Raw genomic sequence first — 12954 nt, forward strand, 5'->3', positions numbered from 1 at the left:
CAGGAAGGGAGTAATTCTGCATATGTGATGCGCAGGGGTGGGCCCCACTTCAATAGTCTGATTTGAACAGGTTCTCAGCAGTCCGCACCACTAATCAGACAGGCCCTTCAGGAAAGTTATGCAAATATCCACTTTGGGAGCCTTAGACACGCACCCCCACTCCGCCCCCCAAGAGTGGAATGAACCCCAAAAGGTGAGCAAGCAATTTTCAAAGCGTGCTTTCAACTCTGCCAGCCCCGCGTGTGTTTTCCTCTACAGTGTTTCCAATTACTGTGGCACTCTCGGTATCCAGATCCATCTCCAGCAAATTCCTCCGCAGCTCCTTGCCAGACATATGGGATCAATCAGTGCGCTTGTGAGGGAATGTTGACAGCATGACAGGCGAAGGGTTCTGGTGTCATGGAATCTCCAAGAGTCTTTAGCTGGATCCCAGGCAAGAGAGAGGGGGAGGAGAGAGATAGAAGAGAGATAGGGAGAGGAGAGGGAAAAGGAAGGAGAGGACAGACAGAGGAGGGAAGCGACTCTGGCTTCACTGCCCCCTTCCTTCAAACATTTTATAGGCTTCGGGAGAGAGAAGGAGGAGGAGAGAAACCAAATAGCAGAGAGCCAGAGGAGCAGATCCCTCCAGTCCCTCCCGAGTCCCCAAGCTGCCAGAGGAGTCTGGATCCTGTCCCCAGTGTCACATGCAAGGGCGTTGAGGTTCGCGGTTGCTACCCCGGGTACCCTCTGCTCAGTCCGAGAACCTTGGCGCCTCTCTGTGCGCTCCGGGACTGTCGTCTTGCACTCTCCGGGGCCACCTCTCGGTCCCCAGCGGGATGTGGTCGCGACTTGCCTTTTGTTGCTGGGCTCTGGCACTGGTGTCGGGCTGGACCAACTTCCAGCCCATGGCCCCGTCGCGCAACTTCAGCTTCCGCCTGTTCCCCGAGGCCTCGCCGGGGGCTCTGGGCAGACTGGCGGAGTCTCCCGCGTCCGGTGAAGAGGAGGCGGCGGGAAGCAAAGTGGAGCGTCTGGGCCGCGCGTTCCGGAGCCGCGTGCGGCGCCTGCGGGAGCTCAGCGGCCGCCTGGAGCTCGTCTTCCTGGTGGACGAGTCGTCCAGCGTGGGCCAAACCAACTTCCTCAACGAGCTCAAGTTCGTGCGCAAGCTGCTGTCCGACTTCCCCGTGGTGCCCACGGCCACGCGTGTAGCCATCGTCACCTTCTCGTCCAAGAACAACGTGGTGGCGCGCGTGGATTACATCTCCACCAGCCGCGCGCACCAGCACAAGTGCGCGCTGCTCAGCCGCGAGATCCCGGCCATCACCTACCGCGGTGGTGGCACCTACACCAAGGGCGCCTTCCAGCAAGCCGCGGTAAGACCCCCCTTACCCCCAGGCCAGAGCCCCGGGCCTCCCGCCCACCACTGCTAGCCCCTTTTCTAACCCAGTTCAGCTCCAGCAAGGCTTAAGGTGCCTAAAGGAGCATCCTCAGACGCACAAACACAAAGATTCTCCTGCTGTCCTAGAGAAGGTCCAGACCGAAAAGGGTTTTAAATGCTTAGTGAGGTGTCACGTTTCTTAAAGGGTCCCTGTGAGAGACCCTAGTAGGAAGTGACCTTAAGCTCGCTTACGCTTGTGAGGAAACTGTATACAAGCTGGAACAGGTATGGTTCACAAACATTTGTGAAGATGGGCCATGCAGTGAGCTGAGGACAGTCCTGATTCTTTTCCAAGTCATAGACTTCGTAACTTTGCTTCCAGACTTTAATTGTTTACTTGTTTGTGATAGGCTTTCTCGTTTTTTTCCCAGACTGGTCTCCAACTTACAACGTAGCAAAGGGTGTCCCTGAGTTATGATCCTCCTGCCTCCACCTCCCAAGCGCTGGGATGACAGCCATTGACCACCAAAGGACTTTATGCTCCAGGTCTTCCTAAATAAGTGCTTAGCATCTGACAGAAGTCACATAGTAGACTTTTATAAAAAATGTGCATTTTCCTAACTGCAAAGTAATACATAGTTGATCATAGTTTGGGGCACTGAGAAATATTTAAGGCAATCCATCAAGTCAATGTTTGCAGAATAAAGGAAACAAAAGAGAGTGGGGAACCCGAATAATCTCTTTATCCTTAAAATTCCAGCGGATAGACAGTTGAATGTTGTCCAGTATGTTACTCATATATTATTTCAACAAACTTGCTAACCTACGGTTTTGCAGCCTGCATTCTTCAGCTGTTGTATATGATTCAAATGTACATTAATTCATAGTATCCTGTGGTGTGACAGCATTGGATCCCTGGAACTGCAGTTACAAGCAGTTGTGAGCTGCCATGTGGGGGTTGGCAGTGGAATTCAGGCACTCTGCCTGAGAAGCCAGTGTTCTTAACCACTGAGCCATATCTCCAGTCTTACAACAACTGAGTGTTGTGAACTGCTGTGTGGGGAGCACACAGTCAGATCTTTAAATAAGGAATTTAGAAAGCCCTCCTAAAGAAGCAATCAAAGAGAGTTTCTAAACTTCTTGGTCCACATTGCCACCTCCTCCACTGGAGAGTTGTATAAATTTACATTCTCCTGTGATGTGCATGTGAACATATGATTTTTTTTTTTAAAAAAGCATTATTGCTAACTTGATAGCTAACTAGAAAAATTGTTCTAGCAAGTTCAATTTTTATAAGCTTATATATAATATTAGCTGTTTTATTAACTGGGTATTTGCCTCTTTTTCTTTCCAACCTGATCATGGTTTTTGCCTTTTTGCCATTATGAGCATATGTGTTTATTCCTAGTGATTTGCATGTGCTTTTTATGTAGCAAGGCCAGTGACCCTTTTTGCACATGCAGCAAATATATTTTCCAGGTTTTTGTGTTTTAATTGTTTGTTACAGTGTCGTTGAATGACTAGTTTAAACTTTCATTTGCTCAAGTCTGGCAAATTTTGCTCTTAAGATCAGATTTGGATGGCTGTGGAGAGACGGCTCAGCAGGAAGGACTTGCTGCTCTAGCAGAGGACCTAGTTTCCTGGCTCAGCACCCACTTGGTGGCTCCCAGCCATTCTAACTCGGGTTTCAGAGGATCCAACACCCTCTTCTGACCTCCCTGGGCATCAAGCACATGATGCCTATATAGACATGCAGACAAAGCACTCACACACATAAAATAAATCTTTAAGAAAAAAATTAAAGTTTTTATATTTGCTTATTTTGTTAGAATGGCTGTCTTGCTGCCCAAATGTTTTTCACTTAATGGCTGCTTAATCTGGAACTTGCTTAGGCTCTCATACAAAGATGTCTCCGTTTTTAAAATGATAGTTGTCCCAGCTCAGCAATTTGCTCAATGGTCATTAATTCTTTCTCAATATAGTTGAATGTTTCTTTAACCATGTGAATATGAATGGGTACTTGGCCCCCTCTGGTCTTCTATTTTATCCTATCTTAATTTTAAAGTTCACAAAGATGGCTTAGTTATTGTAACTTTACAACATATTTAAGTGTGAGATAGTGAACAAGAATCTCCTCCTTTTTTGTTTGTCTTGTCTTTCCTAGGCATTATGTAATGTGACTTTTTAAATTTACTTTCATACAGTTCCAATAAAACTAATAGGGGTTTTGATTTCAATATAGAAAACATTGAAGTAATTGGGAGCTATTACATTTTTATAATAGTGCTCTGCTCATTTATACTTCTTATATTAATCAATAGTCATAGTTTTTCAAATGTTCTGTAAATTCTTTTTAAAATTTAGACCTAATTATTTACCACATTTTTATCTATGAATCTATCTTTTGTGGCACTAAGGATTAAACCAAGGCTCACAGAAGCTGGGTAAGTGCTTTATCACTGAGCTGGAGCCCCAGGTCTCTCTCTCTTTTAACCTTTTTATTGTTCCTTTGAACTTTTCACTATTATGAGGCAAGGTCTCATTAGGTTACCCAGGCTAATCCTGCCTTATGATCCTCTCACCTCAGCTTCCTGAGTAGCTGGTGCTGCAGGCCTGAACCAAGAGGTCCAATTAATCTTTTAAATTTTATTTTAAACATTTCTTCTTGAAGTATCAAAGCATTATTTTCTTAATCTGTATTTCTTCTTCATGTATGTAGATGATGTATCTTGGTTCCGTCTTCCCTCATCTCTTCCTCAGCCCTAACCCTGAACCTCCATCAATCTCCCATCCCCCACCTCACCTCGTGTCTTTATTCTTTATAATCCACAAAGTTCCATTAGTGCTGCCACCTGGACATGTGTGTAGGACAGAATCTTACAATGCTGACCAGGTCATCCTTGAACCCCTGGGAACTGATGTTCCCATCCCACCTTCCCATGTAGCTGGGACTATAGGCAAGTGCCCCCACACTTAGTAATCAGATTCTTATTGGATCTTATGAGTCTCTTAGACTCATTTTTTTCCTCTTCATAAATTTTGCTTTCCTAATAATGTATAGGAAATGAAACAATTATAAAAGTTCCATGTAAACATACTGTGGTATGTGGATACATAATATATGCATATACATGTCTACGTATAATGCATAAATAGTGTGTACCTAAAAGTGAAGGAACTGTTTCACTCTATATAGGTTTCTGTATCACTTATGTTTTTCATCCCACTATTTATAATGGGAAATTCACTTATACCTTATCAAGTTTTTTTTTTTTTTTTACAGTCACATAATTTCCCATTATAGATTGTACCCTTATTTCATCTTGTGATTAATGCTTATTGTATATGGCAGGCTGTTACAAATGGCATATTACATGTGTGTTCCTATCTCTGACCATTTAAGTGTAAACTTTTGAAGGACATCATTGCATTTGAGTATGTGTGTGCCAATTTACTGTGCAGAAAACAGCACCAGATTACACTCCCATTATGGTGTCCACGTAGGTACGAAGATACAGACTGGACAAGCCACACCAGTAATTAGATACTACCTGAATTTGTGTGTGAGGGAATGTATTCCTTTAGCAAGGCTGAACATGTCCCCATGCACACTGTCCAGTTCTATAGCTGTTCCTTTTTGAATACACATTTGAACATTTGGGGACTATTCTCTATTCTTTGGGTTTTTTTGTTTGTTTGTTTGTTTGTTTTTTAATTGGGGTATGGTTCTTTTTCTTCCTGGATGGCAACATTCTTTCAATCTTAATCCAACCTCTCAGCTGCCAATTAGATGGCACCTATCATTTTATCAATCTATCGAATCTAATTTTCTTTTCCTTTTATTGTGAATTGTATGAAACTTTAAAGGCTTGCCCCCTCTTAAGGGATGAAGTAGAGATAGAAGGATGCCCTCTGCTTATTGAAATAGTTGTACCAGGCAGAATTCACTTTTGAGCATGCTCTGGCCTGGCTTCCATGCTCAGTACTCATCAGACCATCAGAACTGGGCTTCTTCTTAATGTCACTCGTTGCCCTCTTTGCCAAAGGAGAAACCAGCTGCACTGGGAAATCATGCCTGATCCAGCTCTTACGTTTGGCTTGGCCAGGCTTGCCCTGAGTTTCTGAGAATGCTGATCCCTAGATGTGAAGTGGGGGATGAGTCAAGGGCACAGTGCTCTCCTCAAGACCTGCTCTGTCGTCAGCTTCCCCCTTCCAAATACTGTGTGTTGTCTTGGAAAGCAGAGTTGCCAAAGGAAGGCTCCTGGTGTATTTATTCTTTTGGGAGCCATCTGTGACTAGCAAGCAGAGGTTGCTCAAATGTTTCTTTTAACTGAACTTTGCCTTGACTTTATTTTTCTTTCCTCATTTTGGTTGAGTTATGAGAAGGGACAGAGGTCAGCTGGACCCAGTCCTTGTCCAGACAGAAACCAACATGTTTTTCTTATAGCTATCTCAAGGCTCTGATGGGCATAGTTAGGTATAAAATATAATATTCAGTTAAAAGTGATGGAAGAGAACTGACACTCGGATGTGGTGCTACTGAGGCTCTGACCCTGTTTTTGCATATAGATCAGACACGGGCATTTCACTGCCAACTTTGTGTGCAAACGCTAAGCCATGGAGTTTGGATTCAGATATGAAGCTAATACTATTAGTTGGAAATGAAATAATTCATCAGCTTCTCATGTGTTTGCAGAATGATGGTGCTAGAACTGTTTGTGGCTTGGCCTTCATATGAAATACACAGATATACAAATAAACACAGATAAACACTTGTACCTCTTTCACATTAGATACTTTGTTTCTCCTTCTAAAATATTTCTTTTCAATCATCTGTATGTGTTTATATGGGTATGTGTATATGGTGGCAGTCCAGAAGAGGGTGTTGGATCCATTAGTACTGGAATTCTAAGTGTTTGTGAGCTGCCAACACGGGTGCTGGAAACTGAACTCAGGTCCTCTGTGAAAGCATGTGCTTCCTTAACCATTGGGCCATCTCTCCAGCCCCACCTGATACAAAGCCTTACTATGAAGAAATTCCATTACTAACATAAACATTTCTGTCACCACTCAGTACATTTTTTTTTATAGCTTAGTCAAGAAGGATCATAGCTGCATGCTTACACGATTTAGAACTGTTCAGCCTTCTTGGGAACACGTGTGAGGATACCTGTGATCACCACACTTGATTGGAAAGGATGGACTTCAATGTAGGCACACTCTTCAGCTACCACCCCTGGCATGCACTAAAAAGTGTAGGGCTGGAGTAATGAACCCTGAAGGCAACAGGAGCCCTGAGGTGTGGACACCCTCCTGACTAGCCATCACTTGTACACATTTCTATCCATATGTCTTTAATATATTGCACTTTGTAGATATCCCCCCTTCCCCTCCCTCCTCCGCCTTCCCCCTTCTTCCCATCTCCCCCCTTTGTCCTCTCCTTTTCCTTCTTCTCCTTTGCATGTTTCTACTATCAGGAAGTCACTCCAAGACCTCAGTCAGAAGAAAAAGGTGAAGACAGTCACACTCCATTTAAGAGGACTCTCGTCAGAGTGCACATATTCTTTTCCTGTATGTGTCATTGAGAGAGACTTAAGCTTATGCCCGCCCTTAGTTTCAGGGAGCTTTGTTAATGAGAAGGAAGAGCAAACTAGGTGCTAATATATCTGATGTCTATCAGAGTCAGGAAAATCATACATTAAAAACTGTCAGGGCACTGCCCTAAATTGAGTAAAACTCTGAGTATGTGTGTGGTATCAAAAACTCCCTATCTTATAACCACAATTTCATTGGCAGTTATGTTTGTAATTATCTGGGTGTCATGGCATATATCTCTAATACTAGCAGTTGGGAAGTGAAGCCAGGAAGATGAGGAGTTCAAGTTCAGCCTTGGCTTAGGAGCAAGTTTGAGACCAGCCTGGGCTACATGAGAGACTCTGCCTCAAGCAGTGTATGTATGTATGTACGTGTATATATATATATATATATATATATATATATATATATATATATATATTTATACGTATGCAGATATATGCTGAAAACACGCAGAATATGAATGGAGGGGACTTACACACATATATACATATACATACATATATATATACATACATATTACATATATATATATATTCTAGTATGACTGCTCTCAATCATAAAATACTTTTAATTTTGTTAGGATTTATTTGGTTTTTTTTTTGTGTAAATGTTTTTGCCTGCATGTGTGTATATGCCTATGTGTATATGTGGGTATAGGGAAGAAAACCCAGGGGCCCCTCAAGAGCAACAAGTGTTCCAAACTGCTGAGCCATCTCTCCAGCCACTAAAACTCTTTTTAAATATCACCTTCCCCCTCCCTAATCTTCATAAGAACATACCCCACAATACAAATATACTTCAAAATCAAGAGGACATCGAAGTTTATTGACTGGAAGTTGAAATGATAGAATTTCAATTTTGTTTTGTCATGTGCCTGGGGCTCTAGCATTGAGTTTTTCAGTGTTTGCAGGAACCCTGTGCTGGAGGCAGGAGTCACCCTCAGTACCCTCCTGCTTGGTCCAGCTGTTTTATACTCCCTCCAAATTCACACCAGATCTTGAGACCACAGGCACACATAAGAACCTGAAGATCAGTGGCAGTGGCTCTTTTGGTGCCAGGACAGCTCCCGTAACAGTAGAGCCAATAACCAAAATGTGACACCAAGCAAGAGTTCAGGCTGTAGACGGTAGACATAATCAACTCCGTTCCCTTGCCGAGAGGCTGGGAGACAGTGGTCTTCTGTGGTTTGTCATACATGGACAGGGCAGCGACTGATGTTCTGTCTTGTTTTCTCATTCTTGCTAATAATGAGCATCGGAGAACATTTGCAGAGATGGGAGATGACGTCTAACGTTTAATGCTGTCCCATGTAGAAAGCAGTTGCGTCAAAGGATCCGTTGTCTTGGTTGATTCGCCTTCCCTAGTTCCCAAGCTTAACTTCTCTTCTGGTCAACAAAAGGCAGGCTCTTGGCTTCTTGCTGTCAGCCGAGATGCATGTTGCTTTCTTGGCGCGTCTCTGTTCCTCTTGGCTCACTTATTTTGGCTTATTCCAGTGCCATCCTATTTGCAGAAGAAAAGTGTCCGCATTCGTCCTATTGTGTGGCCTCACCTTTCTGGTGGAACTTGAAATAAACCTTGAGAAAAAACAAAACATTTAATTTTCTTATTTCTACTCCCCCCCCCCCCCCCCCCCCCCCAGCACCATTTCTAGCCAGGCTCTGTCTTTTTAGCCACATTTCCCCTCAAAATATGCACACTTGGCTTTTGAGTGTTACTTCAAAAGTGATAGTTTCGGGAAGTTGCTGTTGGAATTTTCTGGCCTTGAAGATACCGAGTTAAGGCTGTTTGTACACAGCCCAATCTAATTAGTCAAACCTCACATTGCAAGTAAGCTGCAAAGGACATTACATGAGTTTTTTTTTTTTTTTTTTTTTTTTTTTTTTTTTTTTGCCGCCCTAGATTCTGTGCCAAGACCCATGGCTCGAAGTAAGGAGCATTGTGCATTCCACATGTTAATGAGAAGCACTAACAGTTGAGAAGAATATGTTCCTCAGAGTTCATGAGTCCTGTGCAGACCCACCCCTACAAAGTCAATCACACCCCTCCCTCTCCAGAGGCACCATCCTCTGGCCAAGATTAAAGCAGGAGAAACAGAGCTCGAATAGAGGTCTTAGATTTGGGTGAAAAGTAGTGTTCTTATAGAATAACAGACCTCTCCTCTCTTGTGTGTTTTGTGTTCCCCTTGTTCCAACTGGGCAGAGGAAGGACTCATTCTATGCGCCAGTTGCTAAATCAGTTGGACAGAGGCATTGAATTGACTCTTAGCCTATGCACTGAAGAAGTGACTAGAAATACAGCCAGTGTCTTGGCTTAGATTTGGACAGAAGTATAAGCCAGGAAGAGCATCTGAATGTAAGAGGTAGCTGATCTGGGAGGAGATCCAAGCAACTATGGGAGGGAGAGGAAGGAACGGAGACAAGGAGAGGATGGATGCCAAAGACAACATGAGTGGTAGTTGGTGTTTAATTCCAGTGGAACACTGAGAGCTAGTGTCCATTCAAGCCTCAACTTGTCCAGTATTACAACTGGACAGTAGGGGATCTCAGGTCTTTTAAAACCTTCTCATGTCAGGCATAGTTAAGGGTTGCTACCATGGTCTGTCACCCACACATCCTCTGTATGCAAGCAAAGTGGTCTCCAGGCAATCAAGAAAGCCTCAAGCAAAGAGATGGTGGTATGAGAAGTCTGAGAGGGGGCAAGAGGTACAGAGAGGAAGGCGACTAGGTGGAAGTAGGCTAGGGATATCTCTCAGTTCTACAGCAGATGCCTTACAGATATGAGGCCTGAGGTTTAGTCCACAGCACTACAAAGCAAAGATGTGTGGCTTTGTATGGGAGAAGAGCCTTGGAAAACAGCTGTATCCAAGTGATGCTCTGCATCTAAGCAAAACAACCCCAGTGCCTAACATTATATGTGTTACTGATGTGGAAGGTGAGAAAAGGATGGAAAGCAATTCAGAGAGCTCACCATGGGCTAGCCTCTGACACCATACAAGCACAGAAAGAGTCACTGTCCACCCTCCCCCCCCCCGGTCTCCTTTCACTTTTTCTATTTAAAACTCCCCTTTCTCTTACAGCTTGGAAGTCAATGACCCCAAGTCAGTATTCATCCAACAAAAGTGGCCTTCATACCAGCAATATATTTCTTTTCAGGAATTTTTAAAAGTACTTCATTTGACATTCTCCCCAAATGTGGGAGAAATAATGTGTCAGCTACTTTTCCTGTTGCTGTGATAAAATAGCCTGACAAAAACTGCTTAGAACAAGTTTTAAGCTGGCTCACAGCCAAAGGGCATAGGCCGTTGAGATGGGGGAGGTAGCAGATGTAGGAACATGAGGCAGCTGTCACACTGCATTTGCAGTCAGGAAGCAGGGGGCTAACGGTGTTGGTACTTAGCTATCTTTACCCTTCACACTCAGTCTAAGACCCAAGCTTGGGCAATGGTACTGCTCACATTTTCATAGGTCCTCCCATGTCAGCTAACCTGATCGAGATAATCTTTCACAAGTGTCTTACTTTTCTATTGCTGTGATAAAGCACAATGACCAGAGCAACTTATTAAGAAAGTGCCTAATTTGGCTTCCAGTGTCAGAGGGTCAGAGTTCATGATGACAGAGCTGAGAGCTCACATCTTAATCCACAACCACAAGGAAGAGGGAGAGAAGAATTCCGTAATTCTTTTGAAACCTTAAAGCCTGCACCCAATGACACATCTCCAACAAGACCACACCTCCTAAATCCTACCTAAACCATTCTACCAACTGGGGACCAAGTATTCAAATAGGAGTCATTCTTATTCAGACCATCACAGTAGGCTTGTCTCCTGGATGACTCTAGAGCTTGTCAAGTTGATAATCACTGTCAATAATCGCAAATGACACAGGGAACCCAAGGACTCAAGAATCTAGAGTAGTTAATTCATGACTCATCCGTAGCACTCACTGGCTGACTTTATATCTCCACAGGACCTGGAGATAGTACTCACTATAGTCTCAGAGACCTCAAGCAGTCACAATTTCAATGCAAGTAATGTCAGTGCAGTAAAAGGTAGCTTGGTGCTCTCCACAGTTGGGATTCTCAGGGAATGGTCAGTGAATGCTCCTCTATTTAAATGATCAACGAATTAGATCCAGTTCACCCTTCAGACTATTTTCCTCTTCCTGAAGCAAGAGGAAGCATTGAGAATAATGGCACACAGACATGGATCCCTGTAACTTTCCTCCTGAAATCTGGTTAGGGAATCCTATCTCAGCTCCTCCAGAGAGAAGGTAGTGTGGTGAGTTCAGAGGGAATCTGCATGTTCTAGGCTTTGGGTCACATGTCACCATCAATACCACTTTTATGCACCTCTAGAGCCCTCATCAGTATAGGGTCCAGGAGCTTTTTATTTTATTTTTTTTTCATTCCATGACAAGAGCAATATCAAATCCTGTGTGGAAATGGGCAGCTATTTGTCAGAATCACACTTTTTCAGAATCTCTGGAGCTACCCTGTCAGCTTCCAGAAGCATTCATAGTTCCGTAACAAAAATGTTGGTTTTATAGTAACTGACTTATGTAGTTGACATGACTGTTCTAGCAACATAGTAGAATTAAATCATTGCAAACAATGCTAAGTGACAGGTAGTTACCAGGCAACCCTGACAGCACTTTTCCTATATGAAGTCATGAAAGTCCACAAGAGCAAACCTCAGTTAGGTTATATTATTGCCATCATCCCCAAAGCCCAGGGAACACAGATGAAGTGGGTAAGAGCAAGGTCATCTCGTGGGTGCATGGCAAACTGAGAATTAGATCCAGGTAGTGGGAGCCAAAGTCTTAACTTTCAGCACTGTGCAAAGCTACCACTGTTGTCTACACCGTATGGTCAGGTCTAGGACATACAAGATGTACCCATGTGTACTTGATGGTAATGTTGGTTGTAAAGTCTTTCTGGAGAGGGCAGCTGGGAGAGAAACCTGGGAAGAAGGATGATACTGGTACAATAGAATAAACACACTACCAAGGCCAGTGAACACTTGGGGGCTACCATTTTAATTAATGCCATCTAAGGGTCCTGATAAGCCCCGTCAGTCCTCATTGTCCTTACTGATTTCCCCCCCTTCGGTCCAGACAACAGTTTCTTATATGCATTTTCATGTGCTGTAGCTATGCCAGCACCCATCTCCCACATCCCAGGCCAATCACTGCAGAGGCCATGCCCTGAAGATGTGGGATCATATCAAGTAACAACATATGTGCTCATGTCACCCTTATTTGTCTAGATTTATGAATTCTTAGGTATATCTAATGCAAGATCAGCCTCAAGTCATATTCTTTATTAAAATAAAAATGTGATTCAAGCAAAAGAAGTCAACATTTTTAGTACTAGACAGCATAAGTGTAACTGTCAATCATACAGTTCAACCTTAAGTGTAACTGTCAGTCAATCATGCAGCTCAAAATTCAGCCTATGAATTTTATTGGTCTTTCAACTAAATTCCATTTATCCTGATTTGAGATCTTCAAAGTTTACCTTCACCCCTACCACCCAAATATTTTTTTAAAGTACTATATGTATCAGACTAGGGCTGTTTATAAATCTTACTCGTTAAAAAAAAAAAGGTATGTGTGTGTGTGCATGTGTATTCGCATGTGTGTGTTTGCACTAGTATGTGTGTGCATGCTGGTTTGTCTGTGTATGTTTGCAGTAGTATGTGTACACATGCTTGTATGTGTGTTTGCAGTAGTATGTATGTGCATGCTGAAGTGTGTGTGCACGTGCATTTGCATGTGTGTGTATATTTGCACTAATATGTGTGTACATGCTGGTTTGTGTGTGTGTGTGTTTGCAGTGGTATGTATGTTCGTGCTGGTGTGTGTATTTGCACTAGTGCATATGTGCATGCTAGTGTGGGGGGGGTATGTGTATACACACTAGTTTGTGTGTGTGTGTGTTTGCAGTAGTATGTATGTTCATGCTGGTGTGTCTGTATTTGCACTAGTGCGTATATGCATGCTAGT

General features: G+C 43.2%; 1 protein-coding gene across 1 annotated transcript in view; it reads left to right on the forward strand.

The window, feature by feature from the left end:
• The first annotated feature begins 380 nt into the window (after positions 1-380).
• The window catches only part of Svep1 (sushi, von Willebrand factor type A, EGF and pentraxin domain containing 1), a 177183-nt gene continuing 164609 nt past the window's right edge, over positions 381-12954 (forward strand). Inside the window, 1 exon segment of the mRNA XM_034502072.2 lies at positions 381-1349. Within this exon segment, the coding sequence (XP_034357963.1) occupies positions 816-1349 (534 nt within the window). The 5' untranslated portion in view covers positions 381-815.

The sequence above is a fragment of the Arvicanthis niloticus genome, chromosome 5 (assembly GCF_011762505.2).
Source record: "Arvicanthis niloticus isolate mArvNil1 chromosome 5, mArvNil1.pat.X, whole genome shotgun sequence".
Taxonomy (NCBI): domain Eukaryota; kingdom Metazoa; phylum Chordata; class Mammalia; order Rodentia; family Muridae; genus Arvicanthis; species Arvicanthis niloticus.